The sequence below is a fragment of the Equus caballus genome, chromosome 8, assembly GCF_041296265.1.
Source record: "Equus caballus isolate H_3958 breed thoroughbred chromosome 8, TB-T2T, whole genome shotgun sequence".
Lineage (NCBI taxonomy): Eukaryota > Metazoa > Chordata > Mammalia > Perissodactyla > Equidae > Equus > Equus caballus.
The window spans coordinates 80,788,892-80,807,415 of record NC_091691.1 but is presented as its reverse complement, the minus strand read 5'-3'; the positions used below and the strand labels follow the sequence as shown (position 1 = coordinate 80,807,415).

The window sequence follows — 18,524 nt, the reverse complement described above, 5'->3', positions numbered from 1 at the left end:
TGATAATTACCATGCTGTACATTAGATCCCCAGACCTTATTCATCTTCTGACTGGAACACTGGACACTTTGACTAGCAGCTCTCCATTTTCCCCACTCTCCCCAGCCCCTGGTAAAGACCACTCTACTCTCTGCTTCTATGAGTTCAGCTTTTTTAGATTCCACATATGAGTAATATCATACAGAATTTGTCTGTCTCTGTATGGCTTATTTCACTTAGCATAATCCCTCCAGTTCCATCTATATTGTTGCAAAAGATGGATTTCCTTCTCTCTCACGGTTGAATAATATTCTATTGAATGTATAAACCGTATCTTCTTTATCCATTCATCCATTGACAGACACTTAGGCTGATTCTGTACTTGAGCTATTGTGAATAATGCTGCAGTGAACACGGGGGTGCAGATATGTCTTCGAGATCCTGTTTTCATTTCCTTTGGATATATACCCACAAGAGGGATTGCCGGATCATATGGGAGTTCTATTTTTAATCTTTTGAGGAACCTCTATACTGTCTTCCCTAGTGGCTGCGCTGATTTACCTTCCCACCAACAGTATGCAAGGGTCCCCTTTCTCCACATTCTTGCCAACACTCTTTATCTCTTGCTTCTTGATGGCAGTCATTCTAACAGGTGTGAGGTAATATCTCATTTAGGTTTTGATTTGCATTTCCGTGATGATTAGCGATGTTGAGCACATTTTGATGTACCCCTGGGCCATTTGTATACCTCCTTTGGGAAGGTGTCTATCCAATTCCTCTGTCCATTTTTTAATTGCATTGTTTGTTTTTTGCTATTGAGTTGTATGAGTTCTTTACATGTTTTGGATATTAACCATTTATAAGGTATACGATTTGCAAATATTTTCTCCTATTTCATAGGTTGTTTTTCATTTTGTCGATGGTTTGTTTCCTTTGCTGTTTTTAGTGCTTTTTAGTTTGATCATGGTGTATGATCCTTTTAATGTCCTGTTAAATTGGGTTTGCTAATATTTTGTTGAGAATTTTTGCATCTATATTCATCAGGGATATTGGCCTGTAGTTTCTTCTCTTGTGGTGTCCTTATCTGGCTTTGATATCAAGGTAATGCTGGCCTTCTAAAAGGAGATTGGGAGTGTCCCCTCCTTTTCAATTTTTTGGAAGAGTTTAAGAAGGATTGACACTAATTCTTGTTTAAATATTTGGTAGAATCCACCAGTGAAACCATCTGGTCCTGGGCTTCTCTGTGTTGAGAAGTTTTTGGTTACTGATTCAATCCCCTTACTCGTCATTGATCTGTTTAGATTTTCTATTTCTTCATGATTCAGTCTTGGTAGGTTGTATGTTTCTAGGAATTTATCCATTTCTTCTAGGTTATCCAATTTGTTGGCATATAATTGTTCATAGTAATCTTCTGTGGTCTTTGTATTATGTGGTGTGAGTTGTAATGTCTCCTTTTTCATTTCTGACTTTAGTTATTTGAGTCTTCTCTCTTTTCATCTTAGTCTGGCTAAAGGTTTGTTGATTTTGTTTAACTTTTTTAAAAGCCAGCTTTTACTTTCATGGATCTTTTCTATTGTTTTTCTAGTCTCTATTTATAACCTTTTAAAAGTAGTTTTATTGAGGTGTATTTGACTAATGAGAAGTTATTTGAACTGGAACAGGAGTGCATACCTGAAGAAGAGGCAAGAGAAAAGGAAACTGCATGAGAAGAAAAAGGAAAATCTCCAAGAAAATTCACAGTGAAGAGTTTAGCAGAAGCTTTTGTGGCACTCAAGAAGCTCCTTAAAAAGTTTGAAAACGTGGACTCAAACACCTAAAGGTTTTCATTAATGGAGAGGAATGTTCATGGTGCATTATCTGCTTACAAGCAAATCTATGATGAAAAAAAGAAACAAACCGAGCAAACCACCATGGACTTATTTCTGAAAAGAGTAACACCTCCTCAAGAAGAACGTCAGGCAAGTCCATCAGGAGGTATTCCAGAAGAAGGCATTGTTATCATAGGAGATGACAGCTCCATGCGTGTTATTGTTCCAGTGGGACAAGATGTGGAGGTGGAAGATGGTGATATTGACGTTCTTCACCCTGTGTGAGTCTAGGCTAATGCGTGTGTTTGTGTCTTAGTTTTTAACAAAAAAATTTAAAAATTAAAAAAAATAATTAAAGTAGAAGAAAGATTATAGAATAAGATATAAAGAAAGAAAATATTTTTGTACAGCTATACAATGTGTTTGTGTTTTAAGCTGTGTTATTACAAGAGTCAAAAAGTTTTAAAAAATTTAAAAATTTTTAAAGCAAAAATGTTTCAGTAAGCTAAAGTTAACTTATTAGTGAAGAAAGAAATATTTTTAAATATATTTAGTATAGTGTCAGTGTACAGTGTTTATAAAGTGTACAGCAGTGTACGGTAATGTCCTAGGCCTTCACATTCACTCATCAGTCACCACCTCATGCAGAGCAACTTCCAGTCCTGCCAGCTCCATTCATGGTATAAGTGCCCTGTACAGGTGTACCACTTTTTATCTTTTGTACTCTATTTCTTTCTTTCTTTTTTTTTTTTTTAAAGACTTTATTTTTTCCTTTTTCTCCCCAAAGCCCCCCGGTACATAGTTGTGTATTCTTCGCTGTGGGTTCTTCTAGTTGTGGCATGTGGGACGCTGCCTCAGCGTGGTCTGATGAGCAGTGCCATGTCCGCGCCCAGGATTTGAACTAACGAAACACTGGGCCGCCTACAGTGGAGTGCGCGAACTTAACCACTCGGCCACGGGGCCAGCCCTTTTGTACTCTATTTCTACTGTACCTTTTCTATGTTTAGATACACAAATACTTACCATTGTATTACAATTGCCTAGAGTATTCAGTACAGTAAAGTGCTGTGCAGGTTTGTAGCCCAGGAGCAAAAGGCTATACCATATAACCTGGGTATGCAGTAGACTGTAGCATCTAGTTTTGTGTAAGTACACTCTATTATGTTCACACAACAATGAAATCACCTAACCACACATTTCTCAGAATGTGTCCTTGTCATTAAGTGACAAATGACTGTAATTCGCAAATTTCATGCTTTGATGATGTCCCATAGATTGTGTAGGTTTTCTTCACTCTTTTTCATTCTTTTTTCCTCTGAATAGATGATTTCAATTGATTTGTCTTAGAGCTTACTGATTCTTTCATCTGCTTGGTCAAGTCTGTTGTTGAAGCTCTCTACTGAATTCTGCAATTAATTCATTGTTTTCTTCAGCTCCAAAATTTTTGCTTTGCTTTGTTTTTTATGTTTTCTATCTCTTTGTTGAACTTCTCATTTTGCTCTTGTATTGTTTTCCCGATGTCATTAAGTTATTTATGTGTTCTCTTACAACTCTTTGAGCATCTTTAGAACAATAATTTGGAATTTTTTGTTGGATAATTCCTGGAAATCCATTTCTTTCAGGCTAGCTACTAGAAGTTTACTGTATTCCTCTGGTGGACTCATGTGTCCCTGATGCTTCATGATCTCAGTAGCCTTGCATAGGTATCTGTGCATTTGAAGAAGCAATCACCTCTCCAGATTTTGTGGACTGACTCCAGTATGTGAAGACTCTCTTGTGGGCATGGGGCACAGAGCATTCTATGACCCTGGGTCTGGTGGTATAGGGTGCCACATGTGGGGATGTGTGGCAGCAGTGGTTCCAGGATGGCATGTTGTCTCTTTGGCTCAGGCCACTAGGTCCCCAACATTGACAGCTGTGTGGTCCTTGGCAAGTGCTGCAAGGGATCTTCAGTGGCTGCAAGGGCTATTGGGGTCTACTTCAGCATCTCTATGTCCAGTGACTAGGGACCACGGCAGGCAGTAGTGGTTGCTGGAGATGGTGATAGGTACACACTTGGCTACAGGGGCCAGCTGCAGATGCCTGCGTAGTGGCAGGAGCCTGTTGCAGACACACACATAGTGGTGGGGTCCAGGTCAGGCAGCCAGGGCCACAGTCAATTGTAGACACACTGTAGGGGTTCTAACAGTCAGCACGTACTACCACGGCTGCTGCATTTTACCATGAGCACACAGCAGTGGAGGCTGGTAACAGAGGTTGGGCTGAGGGCATGCAAATTCACAACTGGAGGGGCTGGCAAGAGGTGAACACAGTGGTGCAGGCCATTGACAGAAGACAGGGCCTGGTCTGGGCCCACAAGAAGCTGTGGGAGCATTAGCTGTCAGCCTACTCCGTGGTTGCACAGTCTCTCCCCAGATGTGGACACAGCAGTAGAGGCCTTTGAAGGCATCAGGCTGGTAGAGTGCAAGTGTACACCTGGAGGGGCTATCCCTGAACATGCACACAGGGGTCAGCTGTGGAGGTCTAGTCTGACATTTTGCACTTCTGTAGCTGCAGAGATCTGGGCTGGCTACTGCTGCCGTTCCTGGGCTCTGGTGGTGGCAGGAGTGGGAGGGTGTGGGGAGAGACTCAGGCAGCTGCAGTCAACAAACACGAATACCTGGGGAGCAAAAGCTGGTGAAATCTGCAAGGGGTCCTCTGAAGCTGTGCTGACAATTGGCTCCTTCTTCAGTGGAGAAAACTTCTGTGTTTATGTATAGAACAGGTCACTGTGAACCACAGGCTTATCTGTAGAGGAGGTCACTGTGTACTGTGATGGCTTTTGTTGCATGGCTGCTATTGGTAGCCTCTGTTTTTCTTCCTTATTCCTAGCCATCACTGTATGTTTCAGCTTTGCCAGTCTTGGGGGGAGGGGGGTGAAATCAAAGCAGGATTTTTGTGCAGTGCCATGAAAGACTAGGGAAGCCGATGGCTCACCTGCCTTTCCTTTCCTGGCAAGAAGACCCGTTCTAGCTGGGAAGTTCTGTCTTGGTGCTGAAAAATGGCTGCTTGGAGAATAGGATGGTGCAGGCAAAATGAAGCTGTCTTCCTTTTCTTTGTTTACAATTATTCTCAGGGTTTTTTCGTTCTTCTGTGTTGTTCAAAGTTTCTTAAATGGACTCCAGAGCTCTCTCAGAGCTGTTTTTGTCCATGAATAGATGTGGAATTGTTGATTTTTGTTGAGAGAAAGACGTTGCAGTCTTCTATGCCACCATCTTGGTGACATCCTCCCTCTGTGCACAATTATTTTAGTTTCCCTTTGCTGTTGTTAATCTACCACACATTTGTTTTGTTTGTGCTTTGCCTTAAGGTACATCATAGACATTTTGAAACTCATCTCTTCTGATAAATGCGAAAGCAATATGAGGAGGAAGCCTCATACAAAGTTGATGTAAATGGAAAAAATGGTTAAAAAAATTCAAACTCATGAGGAAAATGCTGAATGTCTCATGTGATTTTAGGAAGAAATTTTTTGATGGTAGGGACCCTTTTGAGTGACAAAGAGAGACTCCTATAAAACTTAGAAAATGCTCTCATGATGTCACGGCAAAAGTCAGGAAGAGATGTGACAGACTAGAAACATGTTTGATTTGAACACAATACTGGTCCTAGACGTCTCTCACTATAATGGCAGTTCATGAGAAGCTTAAGAGGTTACTGAAGAACTTAAAGATTCAGCAGGTGCAAGTTCACAAATAACAATTTGTTACAAAGTAGAGATGGTTCCCAAGTTCAAAAAGCTTTTGAAACTGCACAGTATCAAAGTAGGTGGCGTAAGTGTAAATAACATGCCTTCTGAAAGATTTCCCTAAAAGACTTGTGAACATCCTCGTGGAGCGGGGCTAATTATTCCAGCCGATCTTCAGCATAGACAAATAGACCTATTTGGGGAACAAAATGCCCAATAGAATATTTTTTAGCAAAGCATCCAAAGAAGTGGATTGCACTCGTATTTGATGAAGTGTTTTCAAAAATTTAACATTTTAATCCCACATGAAGTTACTTTGCCTTCAAGAACAAATGCTGGAATCACAAAAGTGCTTGTAGAAGATGTTTTGAGTAAAGAAGCTTCCTGACTAATTTAAAATATATTGCTGTTGTTCAAGTTTGGTACATAATTTTTTTTAATAATAAGTATTAGAACATATACATAATATTAGTTTTTACTGAATAAATCATTAAAATTGGGTGATTACTTACTTATTGAATATGCATACTTCACTTAGTATTTTCATAGTACTTTGTAAAATCTTTGCTCAAGGTATGTATTTTTAACTTGTGAAGATACTTTCCACAACTCTGTTTACTATTTTAGTATTGTGTTAAACATAAAAGTCTAAAGCAAAAAAGAATTCAAGAATTCATTCACGCCCCTATTTTACAAAGCACAGAAATCTGATGATTTCCAATAACCTTAATTACATATCCTCCAACACAATATGTAAACAGGAAATTCATCACTAAGAAAAGATTTGCCTTAAACAGAGAAGTTACCCCTCCTTTATTACCTTAGTGCGTGCTACATTATCTCTGAAAGTAAAAGAAGAAAGCAGTAGCTCCTGTCACCACACCTACTTACTCAGGACGGCGTCTAGGATACAAAACTTTTTAAAAAATTCTTTATAAGCAGTAAATTCATTTTAGGTCTTTTATTAAAAGCTCCTTTTACTTTTATATCACAAAGCAAAGTTTAAATCATATAAGGATGTACATTCCAACCGAATGAATTTAATCTTTCTTCTTCACAAGCATTTAAATGAAAAATACAGTAAAAATGAATTGATTTAAAACTACCCTGGGGAAAAAAAATGCATGCATACTTACTCCTTTGTACTTATTACTCTTATCTAGAGCTTCATGAAATTTCTTTTCTAAAATTTATATACCTTTCATCATTCTTAAATTGTATTATCAAATAATGTTTGTGGTGTAAAAATTGCTCTTCAAAAACTCAAATTTTTACATTTACTGGTGTCTGGGAAATAATACTAGCTGCCCATAAATCATAATTATCTAAAGAATGACTACCTCTCTAATCTTTTTTTTTTTTTTGGCAGCGACTAATCACTCAGCAAGACCTTAAGGTCTGGCTGGTTTACATGCTCTGTTATTGACTGCAGCAAATCAACCTAGAATTATATAGGATACAAAATCTTTTGCTTTAGGAAATCTTTAAACATAAAACAACGCTTTTAGAACCCATTTAGAACCTCTAATGGTGTGCAAAAAGAGAATCAGAAGTTGTAACTGGAGAGCCAAGCTCTACTGTCAACTCAGAGGGTCTGAGTCTTTGACCAGGAGCCCCCCTTCTCTAGGATGGTCTTCCCTTTTGTTGAGTTAGGAGGTTGGGTGTGGAGTGGGCAGGTTGTTTTAACTCTGAAGGCTTTTCCAGATTAAAAATGAGTATGCTTCCAGGGAGTATTAAATACTTAGAATATAAGTCATATTGAGCAAGAGTCTTGTGTTTCATAGCAAATTATAAGCAATGTGCCCTCAAAGTTACAGTACAAAGGAGAAAACAATTTAAAACTTCAAATTTTGTTAAGTACTGTCACGTGTTGCTTAATGATGGAGGTGCGTTCTGAGAAATGCCTCCTTAGCTGAATTTGTTGTTGTGTGGACATCATAGAGCGGACTTCTACAAACCTAGATGATAGAGCATACTATGCACCTAGGCTACATGGGACTGATCTTATGGGTCATATATGTGGTACGTCATTGATCAAAACATTGTTATGCAGCACATGACTGTAATAGTTTATAGTAGTTTAGAGATTAAGCAAAATATCAAGTATGAAAAATAATAATGACAATAGTGAAAAAAGTGCAGATCTATAAAATACACCACTTGTTACATTTGAAGTGTTTCTGAGTGTGTTTTTGATTTTAATTCTATTAAATCCCCTTGGCTCTGTCATTTTCTGTTTTAATAATCTCTACTTAAATGCAAATCCTCACCCTTTTTCAACTTTCAGCCCTTCTCTGAAATCTCCTTTGGTTATTGCGAACCTCAATGACCTCTCCTCTTTTCTGAGTTCCCCAATGGGAGGAACCCTTCTGTAATGATCAATAGTTATATAATTATTCCTGTTCATTAATCACTTTAATTGAACATTTCCTTCTTTCCCTACTGGAATACAAATGCTGAAAATAGTCAAGTATATAAGATTGAGAAATAATAAACAACCAGATGGTAAACAGTGACTTAAGAAGCCAGCATGCAGGAAGCTAAGTAGGGCAGGGTCCACCTGGCAGCCTCTTCAGCAGCTGAAATCCTCATCAGTGATAAATGAGGTTGATTATACAGGAGGCATGAAAAGAACACTCTAGGCCCCAGCCTGGATAAATCAACCAGGCTCAGTGGAAATTTTTCTTTTCCAAGCATTTGAACATTGGAGGGCCCAAGACGGAGTCATCACCATATGGGAATCCGGCAACAGATTGAGCAAGAGGGGCAAGATCTCATGAAGCCAAATGCTTTGGAAACTCTTGGCGGGAAGGAGAGAATACCTCGGAGATGCCTCCTTCAGGGTAAGGGTGTTGATCTGGCTTCAGGAGGGCTGAGAGCTCACAAGGGTCATTTTTTATTTTCAATGATAATTTTATGGCCCCGTATTGTGGTTTTAGTGGTGTCCATAGCAGATCCAGGCACCGTGGTGGAGGCACTTTGGTTTGCCACAGGGGTTGACGGCAGGGCACTCTGTGATCCAGGCAGGGACAATGAAGCAGGAGATGGGGTAGAACCAGGGATGCGGGTGACGTGATTGGACATTCTGTCTGCGTGAATGATGATGGTGGTAATGTTAGTGGGCTTGCCAAAGCGGACAAAGTATAAGACTAGAACAACAAGGGCCGTAGCAATTAGACAGGCCAACAGACACATCAGAAATGTTTTCCAGAGTGACCACTGTTTTGCTGAAATCTGCAAATAATTATAGAAAGTGAATATTTCAGCAAATTATGTAGTGGGGACTTAGGTAACTGGTTTCAATTAGAATAAGGCGGACTTTTTTATTACTCCAAATGCTATAATTTAAAGCACAATTTTCAGCTCTCTGTCTCTCTCTCTCTTTCTCTCTCTCACACACACACACCTTTTGTCCACAAGTCTATGAGGACAAAATGTCCCCTCTTAGTTATTCCTTCATACTAAAGCAAGAAGTCATCATCTCAAATGCAAATAGATTGACTCAGGAATGTATTATGTTATCAGCTACTAACATCACGATATAAATTAAATTATCTAATCAGTTCTCATGGGTAGAAAAACAATGAAAAGGCATATCAAAGCTTTTCGATTGGTTATCTTTAGGTAATGGAAAATTACGGGTATTCTTTTGCTCATTGTTTGTTATTTCCCATTTTCACATTACATATTGAGATTTTATAATTAGAAAATTATTTATTAAATACACTTTTATCTCTTAAGCATAAATAAAAGGACGTTCTTTGAGCTTGGAAAGACGTCAAAATGGAAAAATAATTAGTCCTGGCATGGGGCAGGATCTTAAAGGAACAGAATACAGCACTGATAAACGGGTGGGGGCCGCAGGTCCCAGGATTTGCTGGGAGATTGTGGAGTCAGCTCAGGAGTAGCATAGAGGAGCCAGAGGACCAATGGCCAGTGAGGGGTTGAAGAGGAGTAGAGCCCTGTAGAGGGGCTGACGGAGCAGGGCCTGCCTGTCCCATTTCACCATTATTCCAAAGGACGACTGAGGACTTCCACTACCCCCAGGCCCTAAGTCTTACCCACTGTGGCTGGATGGTCACGTTGGGCACTCGACGACCACGGTGTGTTCCTCCATTTGAGCAGTATGGATTTCCGTGTAACTGCAGAGAAAGAATTTAAAAATAAATAAATAACCAACTCTGATTGTTAAGGATGAGGAAAGTTTATTTTATCCAGGAACATAAGCATATGAAATATATATAAACGATGTGAATCCAACATGTTTTAAATGAAGAAATAGCCATGTTCTAGGAGAATCTGAAACTCTAATAACGGTTTCATTGTATGAACTATACAAACACATTCTTCACATCAATTTATCAAAGGAGGACAATAAAATGATCATCTTAATAGATGCCTGAGGATCATTTAACAAATTTCAGCATTCAGTCCTGACAGAAGCAAACAACACAAATGTCAAAGAACTAAAAATACAAGAATAATTCCCAAATGTGACAGAGAATGTTTACCTCAAAACAGTGATGAACACTATATTTACCAGTGAAAGATCAGGCACATTTCTTTAAAGTCAGGAGAATGAACAATGTCTCCTACCACCAATATTAGGTAATGTTTTTCAGACATTCTCATCAATATCTATCAATATTGGAAATGTGAAGATAAAAGTAACATTATTTGCCCATGATGTGTTTGTCTACAAACAGAATCCCATATAATCATATTAAAAATAAAGTCAAGGTCACAGATTATAAAAACGTGAAAAATATATGTACCAGCACTTGTTTTGTGTGTGTGTGTGTGTGTGTGTGTGTGTGTGTGTGTACATTAGCAACTGCTGTTCACAGTGGTAATAAAGCATATAAAATGACATAGGATTTATATAAAGAGAACCATAAAACTCTACTGAGGAACAAAAAGACAACTTGAATAAGTGTCCTCTTAGCAAAAGTTTCAGTAATATAAGCTCTCAATTCTCTGAATTTTAATTAAGATCTTTATGGAAATTTTTAGAGGAAAAAGATAAATGACAAAAAAATTCAAAACCAGTGACAAAATAACCAAAAGAATCAAATTAGAATAGATAGTAGGGGGGAAGAGAAAGCAAAATTTTAGCTGTGATTTTCTTTGAGGGGGATCATGGGTGATTATTTTTTCTTTGTAATTTTCCAAATGTTCTAAAATAAGCAAATAAAATGATAGAACAATTATAAAAAAAATCTTCTACTGTTTGATTTGAGGGATCGAGGAGGTTATAGATTGTCTGTCAGATTACTGAAAAACAGGAAATTCTAATCATGCCTTTTCATAGTCTCAGAAGTTGGTTTTACTGTTTGGGTTCTTTTCTCTTTTTAGTACAATTAACTAATTATTTGACTTAACAGAATAAATTGCATAAATGTTTTTGGCATATGGGAAAATATATTTAATATATTATGAAAAAGAGAAGGAAATAAAATGGTGTATATATGACATTAAAACAATGACATTTTGCAACTTCTTTGAAATATGCGGCATCCTATAAATTAAGGTTTAGGGGTATACTTACTGAATCCCCAAACGGATCACAAATACAACCTTCAATTTGCAAAACAATTCTTATATCAATCCTTATCTTTGTTTCTATTTTGTCTGATGTGTCTCTTGGTTCTACAACCTCAAGATAATTTAAAATTTATTTTTCTTTGTTAGGAACAAAGTAATCAAGTTCTTTGAAAAGTCGCTTCTTATAATGAAAAGATTATGTGTGAGAAAACTAAGTTCGATTTCTGACTCTGCCGTTAGCTAGGTGGACTCCTAATGCTTCAGTTTCCTCATTTGTAAAATGAAGGGATTTGTTTGAATGACGAATGAGACCCTTTGTATGCTCTAAGGAATACATTTTTATATTACTAGAGTAACACATTTTAAGTATAAGTCCCCCTACCATGAGACATTTTCCATAAATTACTTCTTTAAATCCAAGTAGGCCAATGAGAATATTTTCATTGGATCAAAATATGTAGAAATATAAATAATATTGTTAATATTTGCTATCAACATAACATTTCAAATCATCTACTAAAATTCTGTCTACTGGTATTTTATCATAGGTTTCTGTTATAAATATCGAGATTTAGGCAAAAAGTCTATTGAACATTTCCCAAATGATGTGAAAGCACTATGTGGCATACTAAATAACTCCCTTAACACTGATCATTACTGATAATAACATTCCAGATTCCCTTCATTCTGTAATAGCAAACATCAGAAAAAAAGGCAGCTTAATTTTTTCAAAGTGTTAAATATTAAGCGTTGAAAAGAAGAATATTAGACACGAAAGCATTTAAAAGGTGTTTGCAATACTCACCAGCTCAGTGGCATTTTGTTCAATATCCATAGCTTGCTGCCATTGTTCTCCATCCATTCTGAGGATGCTGGTATCTCAAACGTAACTCCAAGTACGTCTGTACTTACTCTGTGGATGAGAAGTTAGGAAATACTGGATTTATGTAAGCTGATAACTGTGTTTATTCAATCTGGGTTATATTAACTAACAGTCACCCATCTCCTGAAAAAAATTTCCAAATTCAACCCAAAGTACTTAATTTATGTTCGTTGGAGAAAAATAAATAGAAAAATTTGCTCCCATTAAAAAACAATGTGCATAAAATTATTTCAACTGTAAGATTAACTCTAGAATTCCGAGCAGATGTAAACCCTTGACCTCCTTATTTCACAAAACTTATTTAAAAATCACTGAAACTTGACTTTTCACAAGTCAGGAATTTCGTTTTTGCTTCTAAAAAAGCCCACAAAGCCACTCCTTTGGTACGAATATTGCAGAATTCTGTGGCTGAGCAACTGGAGGGATTATGGTGATGACTAATTACAAAACTGTCCAAAAGTAAGACAATATTGAGATTACTGGATCATGATAAATTTAGATGATTGGTGAGTAAAATCTACTGTACTATTGAAGTCAGTGGCTATATTAACATGGATAAAAAAAACCTTATGAAAATGGTGTTAGCCAGAATTAAAGATAAAAATCTGAAATTACTACACTTCAGTAGCTCGTGACTACAGAAATCAAAGATTATCCCTGGTAAATCTTGCTCACTTCTTAGGACATTATAACTTGCTTTAGGCTACGAAATGATGTCACTGTTTCTGATAAATCCTAATCTTTTAGATGAATGGGAGCTAGAAAAGAAAGAATGTCGTTGGTGCTTTTCCACTTCTCTAAGGGAAAGCATACACGATACAGCATGCAAAATTGAGGTGGTGTTTCACATCAATCAATGCTCTCTGACCCTTTGCCAAAGTGGAATGCAGTATAGAATACAGAAAAAATTACTTTAAAGATCCTTTCAGTCAAGCACCTGCTATAGTCAACAACTTTGGTGGGGGGGGGAGCGTTACTAACAATAATTTCTAAAATATTAATAGACTTACACATATCCCAGGTCAAGAGCAAACATGTCTTCTTGTGTGTGATAGGTATAGTCATGAAAAAAAGTTATGTAACTAAATTCCAAACCTCTAGACTTCTCCTTAAGCAAACATTAAATGATTTTATGCTTTAAGCCAATGTTAATCGCTTTTTTCTTTTGCTTTGTGCCTTATGGTCAAAACAAATCCTGTCTGATTAATCCAGTGTTGCTCTGATTATATCTGAGCCCACAGTTATGTAATGGTTGGATAACTTGAGATCTTCAAACTATAATTTTAAACTTCTCAGTGGTGGTTTAAATCTTAGAGTAGCAAAGAATGAGACAAAGTACCTAAGAAACTTAGCAGCAGGAACCTGGCTTCCCACCTAGTGACCAGCCATGCTGGGGGCCTACTCACTTAACAGAACAACTGTAACAGGAATGTGCTATTAGACCTTCCAGCCAACTGTGCTGGGGCTCCCTATGCCCAATAAAGTGACAGACTCTCTCTGGGAACCTGCAGCAAAAGCAACCCTGCCACAACAGAAGGAGGCATGTAGCCAACACAGGGGACACTCCTCGAACATTTGGAACTGCTGACCAGAGGGAAGCACACTGCTGGGCCTCATAAGGCCTCTCTTACATAAGGCTACCTCTCCAAGATTAGGAGATGTAGCTGACCCAACAAATACATAGATGCAAGCACAGAGAAAGAGGCAATATGAGGAGACAAAGGAACACACTCCAAGTAAGGGAATAGGACAACCCCCCCAAAAAAGAACTAAACAAAACAGAAATAAACAATCTACCTGACAAAGAGTTCAAACAAAAAGCCAGAATGGTGCTCACGGATCTTGGGAGAGGAATGGATGAACTCAGTAAGAACTTCAACAAAGAAATGTAAAATATAAAAACAACCAATCAGAAATGAAGAATACAATACTGGAGATGAAACATTTACTAGAGGGACTCAATAGCAGAGTAGATGATACAGAAGAATGGATCAGTGAGCTGGATGAAAGACTAGAGGAAATCACCCAAGCTGAACAGATAAAAGAAAAAAGAATTAAAAAGAATGAGGACAATCTAAGGGATCTCTGGGACAATATCAAGCACACTAACATCTGTATTATAAATGTCCCAGAAGGAGAAGAGAGAGACAAAAGGACAGAGAATCTATTTGAAGAAATAATAGCTGAAAACTTTCCTAACCTAAGGAAGGAAACAGACATCCAGATACAGGAAGCACAAAGAGCACCAAAGAAGATTATCCCAAAGAGGCCCACACCAAGACACATTATAATTAAAATCTCAAGAATTAGAGATTAAGAGAGAATCCTAAAAGCCACGAGAGAAAGGCAACAAGTGACATACAAAGGAAACCCCAGAAGGCTATCTGCTGACTTCTCAGCTGAAACCCTACAGGCAAGAAGGGAGTGGCACAGTATATTTAAAGTGCTAAAAGGAAAAACCCTACAGCCAAGAATACTCTACCCAGCAAGGTTATTGTTCAGAATGGAAGGAGAGATAAATAAATAAAATCAGAAATGAAAGAGGAGAAATTACAACAGACATCTCAGAAATACAAAAGATTATAAGAGAATACTACCAAAAGCTATACACCTGCAGACTGGAGTCCCTAGAAGAAATAGGTAAATTCTTAGAATCATACAACCTTCCAAAACTGAATCAACAAGAAATAGAGAATTTTAATAGGCCGATAACCAGTAAGGAGATCAAAACAGCAATGAAAAACCTCCCAAAAAATAGAAGTCCAGGACCAGAGGGCTTCCCTGGTGAATTCTACCAAACATTCAAAGATTTATTACCTATCCCTCTCAAACTCTTGCAAAAAATTGAGGAGGAGAGGAATCTTCCTAACTCATTCTATGAAGCCAACATTATTCTGATACCAAAGTCAGACAAGGACAACACAAAAAAGGAAAATTACAGGCCAATACCACTGATGAACATGAATGCAAAAATCCTCAACAAAATACTAGCACATCAAATACAACAATACATTAAAAAGATCATACATCATGATCAAGTGGGTTTTATTCCAGGGATGCAAGGATGGTTCAACATCTGCAAATCAATAAACAGGATACATCACATTAACAAAATGAACAACAAAAATCACATGATCATCTCGATAGAAACAGAGAAAGCATTTGACAAGATACAGCATCCATTTATGATAAAAACTCTAAATAAAAAAGATATAGAAGGAAAGTATCTCAACATAATAAAGCCCATATGACAAACCCACAGCTAATATCATTCTCAACGGAGAAAAACAGAGAGCTATCCCTCTAAAAACAGGAACCAGACAAGGATGCCCACTGTCACCACTCTTATTTAACATAGTATTGGAAGTCCTAGCCAGAGCATTCAGGTAAGAAAAAGAAATCAAAGGGACCCAAATTCAAAAGGAAGAAGTGAAACTGTCACGATTTGCAGATGACATGATTTTGTATATAGAAAACCCTAGATAATCCACTAAAAACTTTTAGAAATAATAAATGAATACAGTCAAGTTGCAGGATGTGAAATCAACACAGAAAAAGGAGTTGCGTTTCTATACACTAACAATGAAGTAGCATAAGGAGAAATTAAGAATATAATACCATTTACAACTGCAACAAAAAAATTAAAATACCTAGGAATAAACTCAACCAAAGAAGTGAAACAACCAAAGGAGGTACAAAGATTATTACATTTTACAGAGGATGTTAATATTGCGCTCAAGATCACAAGCTACTCCTGGCAAAGGTCAAATTTGCACCCTCAGGCAAACTGGCTCCAACGGTGCTTTTCCCATCCACAAGAGCACCTTCATCTGGAACTGTGGTATTTACTTGAATTGTCTGCCTACCTCACTAGCACGTAATATCCCTGAGTCAAGGACTTTCTCTCTTTTGATTACTGCTCTACACCTGACACTTAAAACAGAGCCTGGTACACAGAAGGAGCTCTGCTCAAAAAGCGTTTGTTTAATAGATGAATGAATGGATGAAGGAATGAACATATGCGGGGTTTAAAATATGAAAGGAAAAGAGCACTGGTAACAGCACATGGAAAAGAGTATCAAATTTAGAAGTCATTTGGAAAGGTCTCCAGGCAGGACTGAGAGTTAAAGACTGACCATGGTATTAGGTGAGGAGTCATTCTGCCTCACTTTTCTCTCCTACTCACAGCATCTTAGGCTGTGTTTAGTTGGGGAAACGAGCAGGGTGGGGATGAGAAGAAGAAGTCAACAGGTCTCTTCCTCATTCCTCACTCCACCCTGGAGCTTTTCACTGCATCTTTCAGGATCAATCAGAGAGCCTGGCTCACTTATGCTCTAGGAGAAGCCTCCCTGAAGCATAAAATGAGAAGAAGGGAAGATGAAGAGAAAGGGAACCTGGTATCCCAGAGTCTTGGGGACAGGCAGAGATGGGGTCTCCCTTGTCAGCCTTGGAGCCAAAAATCTAGATGGCCAGGGAGAGTCTGACCTGAGAAAATGATGCCTCATAGATGATAGCAGAGGTTCTCCTGTCCTTCGCCAAGTCACCCAGAGGAGCTGGTACACCTCCCAGCAGCCAACCAATTCAGGAAAATGAGCTGCATCTTCTACCATCATCCACCAATTAGAGGAGACATAGCCATAGCCATCCACTCTACATCCTGCCCTGTAGGACAGTCCTGGGGAGCCAGCTGAGAGATGGCTACTGATACCTGAACCTCAGGAGATGCCTGCACAACCCAATGCAGCATCCACATAACCAACCAACCAAATATTTTCAGCAATGCTGTTAAGCCAAGCTGGTAATACTGACATAAGTTTGCTCTTGTTAAAAACAAAAAATATAAGACTAGAAATTTAGAGCCATAGCACCTAGGTGGATATCAATAAATATGTGTTGATAGACAAGATGATGTCATGAAAAACAATCACGTGATATGTGCAAAATCCTTCAGAATTTTATAGCTGGTTGTCCTAAATTTATTTATGGTCAGATTTTTTTCCCCATTGCTAGAACTCTTTTTTTTTTTTTCTTACTGAATAAATCTGTCCAGAAAGAGGGCATGTTGACCTGGCAGCAGGGTTTGACCTTGTTGACTGCTCTCCTTCTGCATATAACGTGTTCACTTGGCTTCCAAGGAACTGCTCGTCTTTGTTCTCCTACATCACAAGACACCCGCCTTTCTCAGAAGGCCTTGCTCGTTCCTCCTCATCTCTCCAATCTCTAGTTATCAAAGTGCCCGGGCTGGGTTCTTGGACTGCTTCTCGTCTTTACTCTTATGTCCTAGGTGAGCTCATTTAGTCTATAATTTTAAATACCATCCACATGCTGATGACTCCAAAGTTTCCATCTACAGCCTGGAATTATCTTTTAAACTCCGGACAAGTATCTCTGTCTACCCAACATTTTCACTCTGATATCTAACAGAAAACTCAAACATATATGTCCAAAAATGAATTCCTTATTCCTCCTCTTATACCCTTCCCCAATTTCACAAAACCTATTTGTTTCTGTTGTAGGTGTCCTGCATAGATGGGATGGACCCCCCCCTACTCAAAATTTGATTGGATATCGGGACTGACGATGCCACAGACACCACGGGGATACAAAGAGATTCATTACTCACATAATGAGGCTTTCTAGGAAAAACAGGAAGGGTTGCAGGCATATCTGAAAATGGCTTCAGAGAGCAGGGAAAAGAGACTTGTTTGGCTTTTATTGAGTTTAGGGATGATTAGGGAGTGGTGCTAGGGTGAGGGTCTCTGCACACAGGCTGTGTCTTGCATGACTTGGACTTCCTGCCTATGCCAAAGGAGGGAGTGCCTGGGCTTTCACATCAGCTCATCCAGATGTGGAGCAGAATGGGGAGGGAGAGTGGTGGAGCTTGAAAGCTCTCAGTAGTGAAACATCACAAAAGGAATCACTCTTAATTGTAATCTCATAGTCTGCACCATTTCAGTAAATAGCTGCTCTAATCCTTCCTGTTGAACAGGGCAAAACTTGTGAAGTTTTTCTCTTTCTCCTATACCCCGTAACCAATCCATCAACAAAATCTAGTGGGTCTATCATCAAAATAGACACCAAATCCTGGTACTTCTCATTACCTCCACTGATATCATCCTGATCCAAGCCTTCATTGTCTCTCACCTGGGTTATTTCAATTCTCTCTAAACTAGTCTCCTTGCTCTTCCTCTTGCCCTTTTACAGAGCATTCACTATATAGCAATCAAAATAATTATTTTCACACTGCTGATCTGCTAAAAACCCTCCAATGGATTCCCATTTCACTTAGAATAGAAGGTGGTCTTCACAATGGTGGGCAAAGCCCTTCACAATCTGCCTCCTTACCCCTTCTTCCCTGACTGCCTCTCCAACCACCGTCTGTCTCAATCACTCTGCTGTGGCCACACTGGCCTTTGCGCTTGTTGACCCCTCTAAGTAGAATGCCCTTTCCACAGTTGCCTATGTGGTTTACTATTTTATTTCGGTCTTGCCTTTCTTGACAATCCTATATAAAATAGTGCTCCTAGTCCCTCTGAAGTTGCCTCATTTTATTTAAAAAACTTTTCTCCATTGCACTTACCCT

General features: G+C 38.4%; 1 protein-coding gene across 4 annotated transcripts in view; it reads right to left on the bottom strand.

Annotated features, from left to right (window-relative positions):
• The window catches only part of LOC138925416 (dynactin-associated protein-like), a 35,309-nt gene extending 22,981 nt beyond the window's left edge, over positions 1–12,328 (bottom strand). Inside the window, exons 1-3 of one of the 4 annotated variants that reach the window (XR_011441537.1) lie at positions 11,864–12,240; positions 9,576–9,656; positions 3,084–5,707 (exon numbers count right to left, since the gene is read on the bottom strand). Coding sequence is in view for 3 of the 4 variants with exons in the window: in XM_070275663.1 (XP_070131764.1) it covers positions 8,404–8,748; positions 9,576–9,656; positions 11,864–11,920 (483 nt within the window). In the remaining variant the exon portion in view is untranslated. Of the gene's footprint in view, positions 1–3,083; positions 5,708–6,460; positions 8,749–9,575; positions 9,657–11,863 lie in introns of those variants that run through there. The other 3 variants (XM_070275664.1, XM_070275663.1, XM_070275665.1) reach the window with 3 other exon arrangements.
• Between the last annotated feature and the right edge of the window lie 6,196 nt (positions 12,329–18,524).